Source organism: Babylonia areolata, chromosome 14 (assembly GCF_041734735.1).
Source record: "Babylonia areolata isolate BAREFJ2019XMU chromosome 14, ASM4173473v1, whole genome shotgun sequence".
NCBI classification, from domain to species: Eukaryota; Metazoa; Mollusca; class Gastropoda; order Neogastropoda; family Buccinidae; genus Babylonia; species Babylonia areolata.
Genome location: NC_134889.1, coordinates 17,658,339 through 17,675,838, shown reverse-complemented (window position 1 = coordinate 17,675,838; position 17,500 = coordinate 17,658,339). Strand labels below are relative to the sequence as shown.

The following is a 17,500-nucleotide window of genomic DNA, read 5'->3' as shown; positions in this document are numbered from 1 at the left end:
TTTTTCTGTTTCCTCGTCGTTGCCCAACATGTCAAGAGGGCGTAATAGGGCAGTAAGTCGGTCGTTAAAGGACGAACAATTCTTTGTTTGATTTCCCACAAATTATCTTCAACACTGTACAGCCTCCCCTTTCTACACACTTGATACTGTGAAACTCCGGAACCAGAATGATGCTGTGGAGTAAAAAAAAAAAAACCAAAAAAACATTTGCTCCTCAAAGAAACTGGCAAAACACTTCTTCGATTTTTTCAACACTTCATAATCAATTTTACCAGATCTGGTGAACAAAGTCATAATAATCATAAAAAATAGAAATAATGATAATAGTAGTAGTAGTAGTAGTAATAGTAGTAGTGGTAATATCATCGTCATCATCATTAATAATGAGGACAAGAGGAAGAGAGAGAACTTACACAAACACATGTGGAGTGATGGCCTAGAGGTAACGCGTCCGCCTAGGAAGCGAGAGAATCTGAGCGCGCTGGTTCGAATCACGGCACAGCCCCCGAAATTTTCTCCCCCTCCACTAGACCTTGAATGGTGGTCTGGACGCTAGTCATTCGGATGAGACGATAAACCGAGGTCCTGTGTGCAGCATGCACTTAGCGCACGTAAAAGAACCCACGGCAACAAAAGGGTTGCTCCTGGCAAAAATCTGTAGAAAAATCCACTTCAATAGGAAAAAACAAATAAAAACTGCACACAGGAAAAAATACAAAAAAATGGGTGGCGCTGTAGTATGGCGACGCGCTCTCCCTGGGGAGAGCAGCCCGAATTTCACACAGAGAAATCTGTTGTGATAAAAAGAAATACAAATACAAACACATCAACACTGAACGCTTTTCTCACATGAACAAGGAGATCGGAGGAGAGGGGGGGGGGGGGGAGCGGGTGGGGGAGACCAACTTGCAAGTCACACGGTTAGCATTGAAACGACTCAAAGATGTGAGCCCAGATAATGTCAGTTATAAAACAAAACAATCTCTGGCTGCCTATTTTTCCAGGCTGCTTCACACAAGATATCAGGGCGGGTGTGGGGGAGGAGGGTGCTGCAAGTTCCAGGCTGTCATGTGGCTCACCTCCCACCCTGCAACACAGCCACACGCACACCTCCCACACCCACACCACACCCCTCCCACACCCACACCCCACCCCTCCCACACCACACCCCTCCCACACCCACACCACATCCTGCAACACAGCCACACCCACACCCCACCCCTCCCACACCCATGCCACACCCCACCCACACCCACACCACACCCCTCCCACACCCACACCACATCCTGCAACACAGCCACACCCACACCCCACCCCTCCCACACCTCCCACAGCCACACCCCACCCATCCAACACAGCCACAGCCACGCCACACCCCTCCCACACCACACCACACCCTCCAACACAGCCACACCCCACCCCTCCAACACAGCCGCACCCACACCACACCTCTCCAACACACCCACACCACACCCCTCCCACACCACACCACACCCTCCAACACAGCCACACCCCATGATGGGCAAAGTAGGAACTGTCCTTTTTGTGATGACACTCTGGAAACCGAAATGCATTTTCTTTTGGTCTGCCCTAAGTACTGTTCCCTGCGTTCTCAGTTCATTCCTGCTAAATTTCACAAACATCCAAGTGCATCTAAGATGTCCATGTTGTTATCTTGTGCGAGTGAGAGATTGAGTGTTAGTATATGCAAGTTTGTATTCAAAGCGTTTTCATTACGAGCAAATGCTCTAGAATCTTTATCGATGCCCATGTAGATCAATGATTGTCCTAATATTCATTTCCCTGTATTAATTCGGTTTGTCCTTGTGAACTCCATTGTTATAGATCTGTGGTCTGACAATTAAAATATTTCGACTTCGACTTCGACAGCCACACCCCACCCCACCACTCCAACACAGCCACACCCCACCCCTCCAACACAGCCACACCCCACCCCTCCAACACACCCACACCACACCCCTCCCACACACCCACACAATACCCCTCCCACAGCCACACCACACCCCTCCAACACAGCCATACCCACACCACACCCTGGAACACAACCACACCCTACCCTCCAACACACCCATACCCTACCCTCCAACACACCCACACCACACCCCTCCAACACACCCACACCACACCCTGCAACACAACCACACCCTACCCTCTAACACACCCACACCCCACCCTCCAACACACCCACACCACACCCCTCCAACACACCCACACCACACCCTGCAACACAACCACACCCTACCCTCCAACACACCCACACCACACCCTCCACCACACCCACATCCCATCCCCCAACATACCCACACCCCACCCTCCAACACACCCACACCACACCCCTCCAACACACCCACACCCCATCCTCCAACATACCCACACCCCATCCTCCAACACACCCACACCACACCCCTCCAACACACCCACACCCCATCCTCCAACATACCACACCCCACCCTCCAACACACCCACACCACACCCCTCCAACACACCCACACCCCATCCCCCAACATACCCACACCCCACCCTCCAACACACCCACACCACACCCCTCCAACACACCCACACCCCATCCTCCAACATACCCACACCCCATCCTCCAACACACCCACACCACACCCCTCCAACACACCCACACCCCATCCTCCAACATACCCACACCCCATCCCCCAACATACCCACACCCCACCCTCCAACACACCCACACCCCATCCTCCAACATACCCACACCCCATCCTCCAACACACCCACACCCCACCCACACCCCACCCCTCCAACACACCCACACCACACCCCTCCAACACACCCACACCCCATCCTCCAACATACCCACACCCCATCCTCCAACACACCCACACCCCACCCCTCCAACACAGCCACACCACACCCCTCCCACACCCCATCCCTCCAACACAGCCACACCACACCCCTCCCACACACTCCTCCAACACAGTCACACCACACCCCTCCAACACAGCCACACCCCACCCCTCCAACACAGCCACACCACACCCCTCCAACACAGCCACACCCCACCCCTCCAACACAGCCACACCACACCCCACCCCTCCCACAGTCACACCCCACCCCTCCAACACAGCCACACCACACACCACCCCTCCAACACAGCCACACCCCACCCCTCAAACACAGCCACACCCCACCCCTCCAACACAGCCACACCACACCCCTCCAACACAGCCACACCACACCCCACCCCTCCCACAGCCACACCCCACCCCTCCAACACAGCCACACCCCACCCCTCCAACACAGCCACACCCCACCCCTCCAACACAGCCACACCCCACCCCTCCAACACAGCCACACCACACCCCTCCAACACAGCCACACCCCACCCCTCCCACAGCCACACCCCACCCCTCCAACACAGCCACACCACACACCACCCCTCCAACACAGCCACACCACACCCCTCCAACACAGCCACACCCCACCCCTCCAACACAGCCACACCACACCCCTCCAACACAGCCACACCACACCCCTCCAACACAGCCACACCCCACCCCTCCAACACAGCCACACCCCACCCCTCCAACACAGCCACACCACACCCCACCCCTCCAACACAGCCACACCCCACCCCTCCAACACAGCCACACCACACCCCTCCAACACAGCCACACCACACCCCTCCAACACAGCCACACCCCACCCCTCCCACAGCCACACCCCACCCCTCCAACACAGCCACACCACACACCACCCCTCCAACACAGCCACACCACACCCCTCCAACACAGCCACACCACACACCACCCCTCCAACACAGCCACACCACACACCACCCCTCCAACACAGCCACACCACACCCCTCCAACACAGCCACACCACACCCCTCCAACACAGCCACACCACACACCACCCCTCCAACACAGCCACACCACACCCCTCCAACACAGCCACACCCCACCCCTCCTACACAGCCACACCACACCCCTCCAACACAGCCACACCCCACCCCTCCAACACAGCCACACCACACCGCTCCAACACAGCCACACCCCACCCCTCCAACACAGCCACACCACACCCCTCCAACACAGCCCCCTCCAACACAGCCACACCACACCCCTCCAACACAGCCACACCCCACCCCTCCAACACAGCCACACCACACACCACCCCTCCAACACAGCCACACCACACCCCTCCAACACAGCCACACACCACCCCTCCAACACAGCCACACCCCACCCCTCCAACACAGCCACACCCCACCCCTCCAACACACACCCCACCCCTCCAACACAGCCACACCCCACCCCTCCAACACAGCCACACCCCACCCCACCCCTCCAACACAGCCACACCACACCCCACCCCTCCAACACAGCCACAACCACACCCCACCCCTCCAACACAGCCACACCATGAAGTCCATGTGTGTAGCATGCACTTAGCACACATAAAAGAACCCACAGCAGCAAAAGGGAAGGGTTGTACCTGGCAAAATTCTGTAGAGAAATCCACGCTGATGGGAAAACAAACGCGCCTCTGGACAGGAAAAAGAAAAGAAAAGAAAAAGAAAAAAAAAAAACACAAAAAACAAACCAAAACCAAAAACCAAAAGAAAGGGTGGGGGTGCAGTTTGACCACACATGCTCTCTGGTCCCAGGGGAGAGCAGCCCAAATTTCACACTGAGAAATTCTCTGTTGACAAAAAAAAAGTGATACCGTACATTCCTATCAACATCAACACGAAGACCGACTGAGAAGCTGTGAACAGCGGTGTACATCAACATCAGACACAGACCATTATAGGATTGTGAATGTCTGGTCATTCTATAAGCTGAAGAAAGAGTTGAGAATGTCTGGCCATTCTATAGCTGAACGGGACAAACGTCCTAAAATGTGTACTTCACTGTGTCAAAAGTACTCACCAGCAGGGCAGGTACACGTGTAGTCCAGCTCTCCTGCTGTGTGACACACCCCTCCGTTCATACATGGGCTGGGTGCGCATGGAACGTACACCTCCTCACAGTGGGTACCCGTGTACCGAGCGGTGCAGCTGCACCTGAAAAAAAAGGGGAACACTTGCACTCTCCAGACATGGAATGGGGTGGTGCACACAGCTTTCACACCTTTCGTTTTCTGAAAGAGTATCAATGTACCAGGCAACAGCATTGCAAAAGAAAGTAACAAACTACCTAAAACTGCTCCACTGTACAAGGAACACTACATGGTTCCCTTGAAGTGGAGTGATGGCCTAGAGGTAATGCGTCCGCCTAGGAAGCGAGAGACTCTGAACGCGCTGGTTCGAATCACGGCTCAGCCGCCGATATTTTCTCCCCCCTCCACTAGACCTTGAGTGGTGGACTGGACGCTAGTCATTCGGATGAGATGATAAACGGAGGTCCCGTGTGCAGCATGCACTTAGCGCATGTAAAAGAACCCACAGCAACAAAAGGGTTGTTCCTGGCAAAATTCTGTAGAAAAAAATCCACTTCGATAGGAAAAACAAATAAAACTGCACGCAGGAAAAATACAAAACAAAAAAAAAAGGGGTGGCGCTGCAGTATAGAGACGTGCTCTCCCTGGGGAGTGCAGCCCGAATTTCACACAGAGAAATCTGTTGTGATAAAAAGAAATACAAATACAAATAAAACCCTTGCTTGCCGAAAAATTACACACTATGGCGTCAAAATTCCTCTCGTTTTCACGTTCATGCACATGTATAAACCGCAAAGATATGGAAATTACTTCTACAGTATTTCCATGTGTCCAGACATAATATAGAGGAAAGACAGTATATCTTCTTTGTTTCCTCCCCACACCCCCCAACCCCCACCACCCCCACACACCAACATGGCATGCAAGCCTGTCCAGACCCCAGGGTTAAATGGGTGTAGATTTTGTTTGTATTTCTTTTTGTCACAACAGATTTCTCTGTGTGAAATTCGGGCTGCTCTCCCCAGGGAGAGCGTGTCGCTCCACTACAGCACCACCCATTTTTTTGTATTTTTTTCCTGCATGCAGTTTTTATTTGTCTTTCCTATCGAAGTGGATTTTTCTACAGAATTTTGCCAGGAACAACCCTTTTGTTGCCGTGGGTTCTTTTACGTATCGTCTCATCTGAATGACTGGCATCCAGACCACCACTCAAGGTCTAGTGGATGGGGGAGAAAATATCGGCGGCTAAGCTGTGATTCGAACCAGCGTGCTCAAGATTCTCTCGCTTCCTAGGAGGACGCGTTACCTCTAGGCCATCACTCCATTCCCATTTCGCAAGTCAACACATGTGGTGATGAACCTGAAGCATGCATCCAAGGTTCGAGTCCCTGTGTGGACAGTGACTCTCACTCCCCCGATCCACTAGACCTTGAGCGGCTGTCTGGGTGCTAGTCTTTCAGATGAGACGATAAATGGAGGCCCCTTGTACTGCATGCACGCATAAAAGAACCCCACGGCAACAAAAGGGTTGTCCCTGGCAAACGTCTGTACAAAACTTCTGATTGAAACATAAATAAACCAGCGGGCAGGAAAAAAAAAAGAAGAAAAAAAAAAATCAAGTGCTGTTGCACTGAGGCAATGCACTCTCCACTGGGTGAGTAGCCTGAATTTCACACACAGAAATCTGCTGTCATCATAAAAAAAGTAATACAATACAATACAATATGAAATAACACCACCCACAACAGTTCAAGATTTCAGATGTTTGATTCTAATACCAAGGGACATAACTGCTACAGCACAGATCAAAATATGCTTGGGACAAAACAAATTGCTCCCCTTCCTCCTAACCAAGCAAAAGAATAAAAACAGCAACAACAACAACAACAAAACCAACAAAAAACATGCCTGCACCTCTTGCTACCATTTATCATTATAATATTTTTTGGTCACTTTATTGCGATATGACAGACAGAGAGACGGACTCACTAGTAGGTGCCGTGCATGTAGACATTAAAGTGATGTGACTGACAGACAGACAGACTGGTGGACATACAGACAGACGGACTAACTGGCAGGTGCCATGTATGTGGACATTAATGTGATATGACAGACAGACAGACAGACAGACAGGCTGACTGACAGACAGATGAACTCACTCAGTCACTGGTAGGTGCCGTGCATGTAGATATTAAAGTGATATGACAGACAGACAGACAGATGGACTCACTGGTAGTTGCTATGTATGTAGACATTAAAGTAATATGACAGACAGACAGTCAAACAGACAGACAGACAGATGGACAAACAGACAGACTCACTGGTAGGTGCCGTGCATGTAGACATTAAAGTGATATGACAGACAGACAGACAGATGGACTCACTGGTAGGTGCTGTGCATGTAGACATCAAAGTGATATGACAGACAGACAGACAGACAAACAGACGGACTCACTGGTAGGTGCTGTGCATGTAGACATCAAAGTGATATGACAGACAGACAAACAGACAGACGGATGGACTCACTGGTAGATGCCGTGCATGTAGACATCAAAGTGATATGACAGACAGACACACACACACACACACAGACGGACTCACTGGTAGGTGCCGTGCATGTAGACATCAAAGTGATATGACAGACAGACAGACAGACACACAGACGGACTCACTGGTAGGTGCCGTGCATGTAGACATCAAAGTAATATGACAGACAGACAGACAGACGGACTCACTGGTAGGTGCCGTGCATGTTGACACAGGTTCCCCCATTGTCACACAGCGCCGGGTCCTCTGCACACTCGTCGACGTCCTGCGTGCAGCGGCGACCTCTGAACCCTGGCCGACACAGGCACTCATAGCCCTGCTCCAACGGGGTGCACGTGCCCTGGTTGTGACAGGGGCTGGACGCACAGTGGTCCTCGGACTCACAGTGAGCCCCTGAAACATTGTCACCACTCACTGTGAGCCTGTGAAACATTGTCACCACTCACAGTGAGCCCCTGAAACATTGTCACCACTGAGTCACAGTGAGCCTCTGAAACACTGTCACCACTCACAGTGAGCCCCTGAAACATAGTTACCACTCACAGTGAGCCCCTGAAACATTGTCACCACTCACAGTGAGCCCCTGAAACATTGTCACCACTCACAGTGAGCCCCTGAAACATTGTCATCACTCACTGTGAGCACCTGAAACATTGTCACCACTGAGTCACAGTGAGCCTCTGAAACACTGTCACCACTCACAGTGAGCCCATGAAAATTTGTCACCACTGAGTCACAGTGAGCCTCTGAAACACTGTCACCACTCACAGTGAGCCCCTGAAACATTGTCACCACTCACTGTGAGCCTGTGAAACACTGTCACCACCGAGTCACAGTGAGCCTCTGAAACTCTGTCACCACTCACAGTGAGCCCCTGAAACATAGTTACCACTCACAGTGAGCCCCTGAAACATTGTCACCGCTGACAGTGAGCCCCTGAAACATTGTCACCACTCACAGTGAGCCCCTGAAACATTGTCATCACTCACTGTGAGCCCCTGAAACACTGTCATCACTCAGAGTGAGCCCCTGAAACATTGTCACCACTGAGTCACAGTGAACCCCTGAAACATTGTCACCACTCACAGTGAGCCCCTGAAACACTGTCATCACGCACAGTGAGCCCCTGAAACACTGTCATCACTCACAGTGAGCCCCTGAAACACTGTCACCACTCACAGTGAGCCCCTGAAACACTGTCATCACTCACAGTGAGCCCCTGAAACATTGTCACCACTGAGTCACAGTGAACCCCTGAAACATTGTCACCACTGAGTCACAGTGAACCCCTGAAACATTGTCACCACTCACAGTGAGCCCCTGAAACACTGTCATCACGCACAATGATCCCCTGAAACACTGTCATCACTCACAGTGAGCCCCTGAAAACACTGTCACCACTCACAGTGAGCCCCCTGAAACACTGTCATCACTCCGAGTGAGCCCCTGAAACACTGTCACCACTGAGTCACAGTGAACCCCTGAAACATTGTCACCACTGAGTCACAGTGAACCCCTGAAACATTGTCACCACTCACAGTGAGCCCCTGAAACACTGTCATCAAATAATAATAGTACTGACTACAATAAAACCAGCTGCCATGCAACAGTGGCTTGAAATGTCTTTTTTAAAATATTTTTTTATAATGGCAATAATAACAATAAAACCAACAATAACATGAAACACCACTGGAACCATTAACAGGTGTAATAATGAATCAATTACCTCTGAAGCCAGTGGGGCAGTGACAGGTGTCATAATGAATTAATTACCTCTGAAACCAGTGGGGCATGATAGGTGTAATAATAAATTAATTACCTCTGAAGCTAGTGACAGGTGTAATAATGAACTAATTACCTCTGAAGCCAGTGGGACAGTGACAGGTGTAATGATGAATGAATTACCTCTGAAACCAGTGGGACCGTGACAGGTGTAATAATGAATGAGTTACCTCTGAAACCAGTGGGACCGTTACAGGTGTAATAATGAATGAGTTACCTCTGAAACCAGTGGGACCGTTACAGGTGTAATAATGAATGAGTTACCTCTGAAGCCAGTGGGACCGTGACTGGTGTAATAATTGAATGAGTTACCTCTGAAACCAGTGGGACCGTTACAGGTGTTATAATGAATGAGTTCCTCTGAAACCAGTGGGACCGTTACAGGTGTAATAATGAATGAGTTACCTCTGAAGCCAGTGGGACCGTGACAGGTGGAATAATGAATGAGTTTCCTCTGAATCCAGTGGGACCGTTACAGGTGGTATAATGAATGAGTTACCTCTGAAAACCAGTGGGACCGTTACAGGTGGAATAATGAATGAGTTACCTCTGAAACCAGTGGGACCGTTTACTGGTGGAATAATGAATGAGTTACCTCTGAAGCCAGTGGGAACCGTTACAGGTGTAATAATGATATGAATTACCTCTGAAACCAGTGGGACCGTTACAGGTGTTATAATGAATTAATTACCTCGGAAGCCAATGAGGGTAGTGAAAGGAATAATTATGAATGAATTACCTCTGAAACCAGTGGGACTGTTACAGGTGTAATAATGACAGAATTACCTCTGAAGCCAATGAGGTAGTGAAAGGAATAATTAAGAATGAATTAACCTCTGAAACCAGTGGGGACTGTTACAGGTGTAATAATGAATGAATTACCTCTGAAGCCAATGAGGGTAGTGAAAGGAATAATTATGAATGAATTACCTCTGAAACCAGTTGGGACTGTTACAGGTGTAATAATGAATGAAATACCTCTGAAGCAATGAGGGTAGTGAAAGGAATAATTATGAATGAATTACCTCTGCAGCCAGTGGGGCCGTGACAGGTGTAATTATGGAATGAATTACCTATGAAGCCAGTGGGGCCCATGACAGGTGTAATTATGAATGAATTACCTCTGAAACCAGTGGGACCGTTACAGGTGTTAAAATGAATGAAGAAATACCGCTGAAGCCAGTGGGCCGTGACAGGTGTAATAATGAATGAATTACCTCTGAAGCCAGTGGGGCCGTGACAGGTGTAATAATGAATTAATTACCTCTGAAGCTAGTGACAGGTGTAATAATGAACTAATTACCTCTGAAGCTAGTGACAGGTGTAATAATGAATGAATTACCTCTGAAGCCAGTGGGGCCGTGACAGGTGCAATAATGAATGAGTTACCTCTGAAACCAGTGGGACCGTGACAGGTGTAATAATGAATGAGTTACCTCTGAAACCACTGGGACCGTTACAGGTGTAATAATGAATGAGTTACCTCAGAAACCAGTGGGACCGTTACAGGTGTAATAATGAATGAGTTACCTCTGAAACCAGTGGGACCGTTACAGGTGTTATAATGAATGAGTTACCTCTGAAACCAGTGGGACCGTTACAGGTGTTATAATGAATGAGTTACCTCTGAAACCAGTGGGACCGTTACAGGTGTAATAATGAATGAGTTACCTCTGAAACCAGTGGGACCGTTACAGGTGTAATAATGAATGAGTTACCTCTGAAACCAGTGGGACCGTTACAGGTGTAATAATGAATGAGTTACCTCTGAAACCAGTGGGACCGTTACAGGTGCAATAATGAATGAGTTACCTCTGAAGCCAATGAGGAAGTGAAAGGAATAATTATGAATGAATTACCTCTGAAACCAGTGGGACCGTGACAGGTGTAATAATGAATGAATTACCTCTGAAGCCAGTGGGGCCGTGACAGGTGTAATAATGAATTAATTACCTCTGAAGCTAGTGACAGGTGTAATAATGAACTAATTACCTCTGAAGCTAGTGACAGGTGTAATAATGACTGAATTACCTCTGAAGCCAATGAGGTAGTGAAAGGAATAATTATGAATGAATTACCTCTGAAACCAGTGGGACTGTTACAGGTGTAATAATGAATGAATTACCTCTGAAGCCAATGAGGTAGTGAAAGGAATAATTATGAATGAATTACCTCTGAAGCCAGTGGGGCCGTGACAGGTGTAATTATGAATGAATTACCTCTGAAGCCAGTGGGGCCGTGACAGGTGTAATAATGAATGAATTACCTCTGAAGCTAGTGACAGGTGTAATAATGAACTAATTACCTCTGAAGCTAGTGACAGGTGTAATAATGAATGAATTACCTCTGAAGCCAATGAGGTAGTGAAAGGAATAATTATGAATGAATTACCTCTGAAGCCAGTGGGGCCGTGACAGGTGTAATTATGAATGAATTACCTCTGAAGCCAGTGGGGCCGTGACAGGTGTTAAAATGAATGAAATACCGCTGAAGCCAGTGGGGCCGTGACAGGTGTAATAATGAATGAAATACCTCTGAAGCCAGTGGGGCCGTGACAGGTGTAATAATGAATTAATTACCTCGGAAGCTAGTGACAGGTGTAATAATGAACTAATTATCTCTGAAGCTAGTGACAGGTGTAATAATGAATGAATTACCTCTGAAGCCAGTGGGGCCGTGGCAGGTGTAATTATGAATGAATTACCTCTGAAGCCAGTGGGGCCGTGACAGGTGTAATTATGAATGAATTACCTCTGAAGCCAGTGGGGCCGTGACAGGTGTAATTATGAATGAATTACCTCTGAAGCCAGTGGGGCCGTGACAGGTGTAATAATGAAGGAATTACCTCTGAAGCCAGTGGGGCCGTGACAGGTGTAATTATGAATGAATTACCTCTGAAGCCAGTGGGGCCGTGACAGGTGTAATTATGAATGAATTACCTCTGAAGCCAGTGGGGCAGTGACAGGTGTAGTCACTGAGGGAGTTGAGGTTGATGCAGGCCCCTCCATTCAGACAAGGGCTGTGGAAACAGGCACTGTCCGGGTTGATGAACTCACACCTTGACCCGTTGTATCCTGAAACATCCATGCATGGTTGGTGTACTAGGGTGAGTGACTGAGGCGGAAAAAAAACCCCCGCAAAAAAACAAAAAAAAACACCCAAAAAACAAAAAAGAGTGGTAATTAGGCATTATACAACAGGCACGTTTGACGACAATACAAAGCCATCATACTGACAATTCCAACATAAAACTTATGCAATTTGTAATCTTTTAGAATTTACTTATATATATATATATATATATATATATATATATATATATATATATATATATATATATACACACATTTACTGCTAACACTGGGCAATAAAGTTTCATTCATCGTGACACATTTAATACATAAAAAGACACAAGCAAAACAGATATTGTCAGCTACACAACCAACCAAGTTCATCAAATGTGCCCATAGTTTGATGATGACCACTCACACACACACACACACACTCAAACTCACACACACACAAACAGACACACACACACACACACACACACACATACCAACAGGACAAATGCATTCCGCCCGGGGGTTGGTGTCTGGGTCGAGGACGTGACATGTTCCACGGTTGACGCAGCGGTTCTTACAGGGGTTCTGGTCCTGGCAATACTCCCCAACATACTCCTCCCCACAGCTGCACACACACAACACAATACTTCCTGACTTAATGCAGTCTCAAAATTTGTTTGAAATAATGGATCAGTTGTTGTTTTTTTTTCACCCATAATCTGTAAGAGCTGACTGCTGTAGTCACAACAGCTTGGTCCAGGGGCAGCAACTCAGCAGACTTTGCTTGGTTGGAAATGTCAATAAGCTAATTAAATTTCCGTTTTAAATCTGAAAGAAAAACAAGACGACTTTTTTTCCCCCCCTGTGTTTGGGGCTGCAACTCACATGTTCATCACAGTTCATGTCTATAGTGTGTGTGTGTGTGTGTGTGTGTGTGTTTCGCTTTGGGTGATAGCGTCAGATTTACTTGTAGAGCAAAGTTCCCATTATTCTAATTAGTGGAACTGTTCGACCCTAACATGTAATATGTCGTCTTGATTACATTACGAAACCTTAATTTGATGAGAAAGAGTGAGAGACAGTGTGTGTGTGTGTGTGTGTGTGTGTGTGTGTGTGTGTGTGAGTGAGTGGGCAGGGGAATGAAGTGGGGGAATTATAATGGGCGTTTGTGTGCATGCATGGATGTATGTAGGGAGAGGGTGGGGGAGAAACGTATGTGAGTATGTGTGTGCGTTAGAATATTTTTTGGAGATAATGATATTAATGAAATTTGGTAACTTGATTTGTTAAATATGTTTGTTTGTTTGTTTTTTTGTTTTTGTTTTTTTTGTTTTTTTTAATCATACCTTCCTCAAATCAGAATTTCCTTGTGTTGCTCAGTTAATATTTTATTCAAATGGTTGCGAAAATGTCAGTACAACAAACAGTTAATCTGACAATAAATGGTTTTAGTCAGTCAGTGTGTGTGTGTGTGTGTGTGTGTGTGTGTGTGTGTGTGTGTGTGTGTGTGTGTGTGTGAATAAGTGGGCTTTTCCATGCTCCCGTTTCTACTTTACCATATATATATCAGCCATATTCCGTATTCTGGGGTATGCATGTTCAGTGTGTTTCTGTTTCCATAACACACTAAATGCTGGCATGGAATGTGGGACTGGAAAAAAAAAAAAAAAAAAAAAAAAAGAGAATGAGTTCTCTTTTTTTTTCCCTTTTAAGTTTTAACGTTTTAAAATTTCCATTTTGATAACATAAATATAGACAGCCGACAAACATACTTCATGAAAAAAAAGGGTGACAGCTGTGATATCATAATTATAGACAACTGACATATATTTATAACATGATTAAAAAAAAAAAGAAAAAAGAAAAAAAATGATGACAGCTGTGATATCATAATTATAGACAACTGATATATATTTATTACATACTTGATTTATATATATACAAAAAAACAAAAACAAAAATGATGACAGCTGTGATATCATAATTATAGACAACTGACATATATTTATTACATACTTGATTAAAAAAAAGAAAAAAAAAAAGAAAAAGAAAAACAAAATGATGACAGCTGTGATATCATAATTATAGACAACTTAATATATTTATTACATACTTGATTAAAAAAAAAAAAAGAAAAAAAAAGATGACTGCTGTGACAACATAATAATAGACAACTAACATACATACTTGATGAAATAGTGACTGCTGGACATTTCAAAACAAAGTTAAAAAAAAAAATATATATAAAAGGTTGTATAAAATCAAAGGTACCTTAAGATGAAGATAAAAGCATGTTTCAAGTCTTAGACAATGGTACCTTTGATTTTACACTACCCTTTATTAGTTTTGACTTACATACTACTGCGAGTACATTAATAAATCATAATTATCAATATTTGATCAAATGTATTCATATGAGGGAGATTCATACATGATAATAATATGCAGGCTTGTATAGCGCAGTACACCCATCTCAAATGGGGCTCACCATGATTTACGATAAAATATACAAATTTAAAACTAAGTGACGCAAAAATATGTAAAAAAATAATAATAAAAAAATAAAATAAAATAAAATAAAAAAAATAAAATTATGGATAAACAGACATAGTCTCACATCACACTGGCTAAAATTTACATACATCAAACTAAGTGACATAAAAATATGTAAATCATCACAGTCAATACAGTCTCACATCACACTGGCCCAGATCACAGCAAGATAAATTATACATGTCACATTCATCCTTGTCAAAACACGCACCAAGGAACCAGGCTTCACAGAACCACACCCAAAATCATCACAAATGCACGCAAATTAACTTCAAGAGCACGCCCAGCGATCAAAACACAGCAAGCACAAAGGGAAAAGCACTACTCAGAAAAATACAACTTGATAAGATGTGCTCTCATGAATGCAGGTGTTGGGGTATGACGAATGTGTGAGGGCAGTGAATTCCACTGCTTTGGTGCAACAAACGAAAAGGAACCTTCACCATAAGTTCTTATGCAAATTCTTGGAATAGACAGTGTGCGCATGTCATTTGGATGGTGAATAGACAGAAAGTAGTTCTGAAAGATAGACGGGACCAGAATCAGTCAAGAAATTGTGACACAGGACTGTGGGTTTGTACTGTACTCCCTATTTGTGCTTGAATGGGGAGCCAGTGATTGAGTGAAAGGAAGCGAGTAGGGGAGTGATGTGCTGATGTTTCCTTGCCTTGAGTGTGAGTCGTGCTGCAAGAGTTTTGAACTTTTTGAAGTTTGTCAACACAATGTTTGGGGCAGCCAGCAAGAAGAGTATTTCCATAATCTAATCTAGATAGAACAAAAGAACAAACCAATGCCTTTGTGGTTTCTGTGGTTAGATATTGACGAATGGAGCTGATTTGTTGGAGTGCTGTGTATGCTGACCAACAGATGTGGCTGATGTGCATGTCAAGTGTCATGTCATCCGAAGCAAGCCATGTTGGCTATTTCAAACTTATTCAATGAAACTTCTGTAACAAATTACATTGCACTTGAAGCAATAGTTTACATCCACTTTCATGTTTGCCCAGCATAGCAGATCTATCTAACATAACATACATCTTCGAGACCCCAGAATAAGAAAAAATAAGAGAGTAAAACTAAAAGATAATGCATACAACCACGCCCACACCCACAGTGGTCACACACATAGAGATGAAGACTGGAGAGAGAGAGAGAGAGAGAGAGAGAGTGAGAGAGAGAGAGAGACAGACAGACAGACACTGACTCATACAGACTCAGAGAGACAGACAGAGAGAAAGCAACAGGGCGGGGAGAGACAGAGAAAGCAGGGCCAGACACAGGGCAGAAAAAGCCAAGATTACAAGTTATAGTATAATCCCCATGTAACGGCACCCACAACATAAAAGTACCACAGGCACACCACCTTCCTCTCTTCCCTAACCCCTCATTCACTGAAAGCAACACAGCCATACCTTCCCACCCTCTTCTCCGCCCCTCAATGAAATGGACCAATCCCCATAAAAAAAAAAAAAAAAAAAAAAAAAGAATTACTGACACTGAAAAAAACACCAACAAAAAAACACCAGCACTTCTACCACGGACGCTTTCAATGACCCAGACAGTGACTCAGTCAGCGCAAGAAATGAAGGCTGGGAACTTAAGGAAGAGATCTTTTCTAAAGCCCCCCCCCCCTCCCGCCCTCCCCCCCCCAGCCCCCCACCCTCCCTAACAACCTAACTGCCCGCCCACCCCCTGATCATCACACAAAACCTTTGGCGTGTCACTTCTGTCCCCAACCTCCTAACTCCTCTGTACCACTACCAGCAAAGTGAACAAGGGGAAGGGGTGGTGGTGGTGGTCGAGGAGATGTGTGTGTGTGTGTGTGTGTGGGGGGGGAGGAGGGGGATGGAATGGGAAGGCGGAGGGGTGAGGGAGGTGGGTGTGAGGGGCGGGGTGGAAAGGCAGAGGGAGCAGAGAGATGGAGAGGGACTGAGTGGCAGGTGTAAGCACAACAACAGCTCTTTTGTTGCTCATGTGTTCTTACTAGACAACAGTGAGAACAAAAAAATACTCTCACAGCCCCACTCACCATCCTCCCCTCAAAAAAAATGTAATTGCAACCTATCTGTAGGTATTCATTCAGTGACTGTTATTTAAATTTCACCAGCAAGCTTGCATCCCCACGCCCCCTCCTTCCCCTCTCAAAAAATGTGAACAATGCTAGCAACCCAGTGTTTGTTCTCCTTCATAACAGGATGCGACCTTACAGGACACCTGAGAGAGTGACAGCAAACTGGTGTCACCAGCAGTCACAGTCTCTCTCTCTCTCTCTCTCTCTCTATATATATATATATCACTGTTTTGTGTTGTGATGTTCTACCACTCCAGGAGCAATTCAAACAACAGTAGCTATGCATCCCTCCTGCTGCTACTTTCTATTAGTATTACTGTTTTATTTTCTGATACCACCTGCCTGTGGCAGTGTGGGTAACCAGTAACTGTATAAAATATTTACCTGCAAGCTTACATCCCCACACAAAAAGTATGACAGTGCTACCCGGTGTTCACTAAATTCTCCAAACTTCTTCAGGATGTGACTTGACACAACACCCAATATGTACGTTCTAGCCTACAGACACAGACAACTCTTAAGTCCCCTTGTCGATTCTAGTCACATAATC

The 17,500-nt window shown here is 46.2% G+C and overlaps 1 protein-coding gene across 1 annotated transcript in view; it reads right to left on the bottom strand.

The window, feature by feature from the left end:
• Window positions 1-17,500, bottom strand: part of LOC143289629 (uncharacterized) — a 108,796-nt gene that overhangs the window by 84,907 nt on the left and 6,389 nt on the right. Inside the window, exons 3-6 of the mRNA XM_076598673.1 lie at window positions 12,821-12,951; window positions 12,201-12,335; window positions 7,668-7,872; window positions 4,923-5,056 (exon numbers count right to left, since the gene is read on the bottom strand). Coding sequence (XP_076454788.1) covers window positions 4,923-5,056; window positions 7,668-7,872; window positions 12,201-12,335; window positions 12,821-12,951 — 605 coding nt within the window. The remainder of the gene's footprint in view (window positions 1-4,922; window positions 5,057-7,667; window positions 7,873-12,200; window positions 12,336-12,820; window positions 12,952-17,500) is intronic.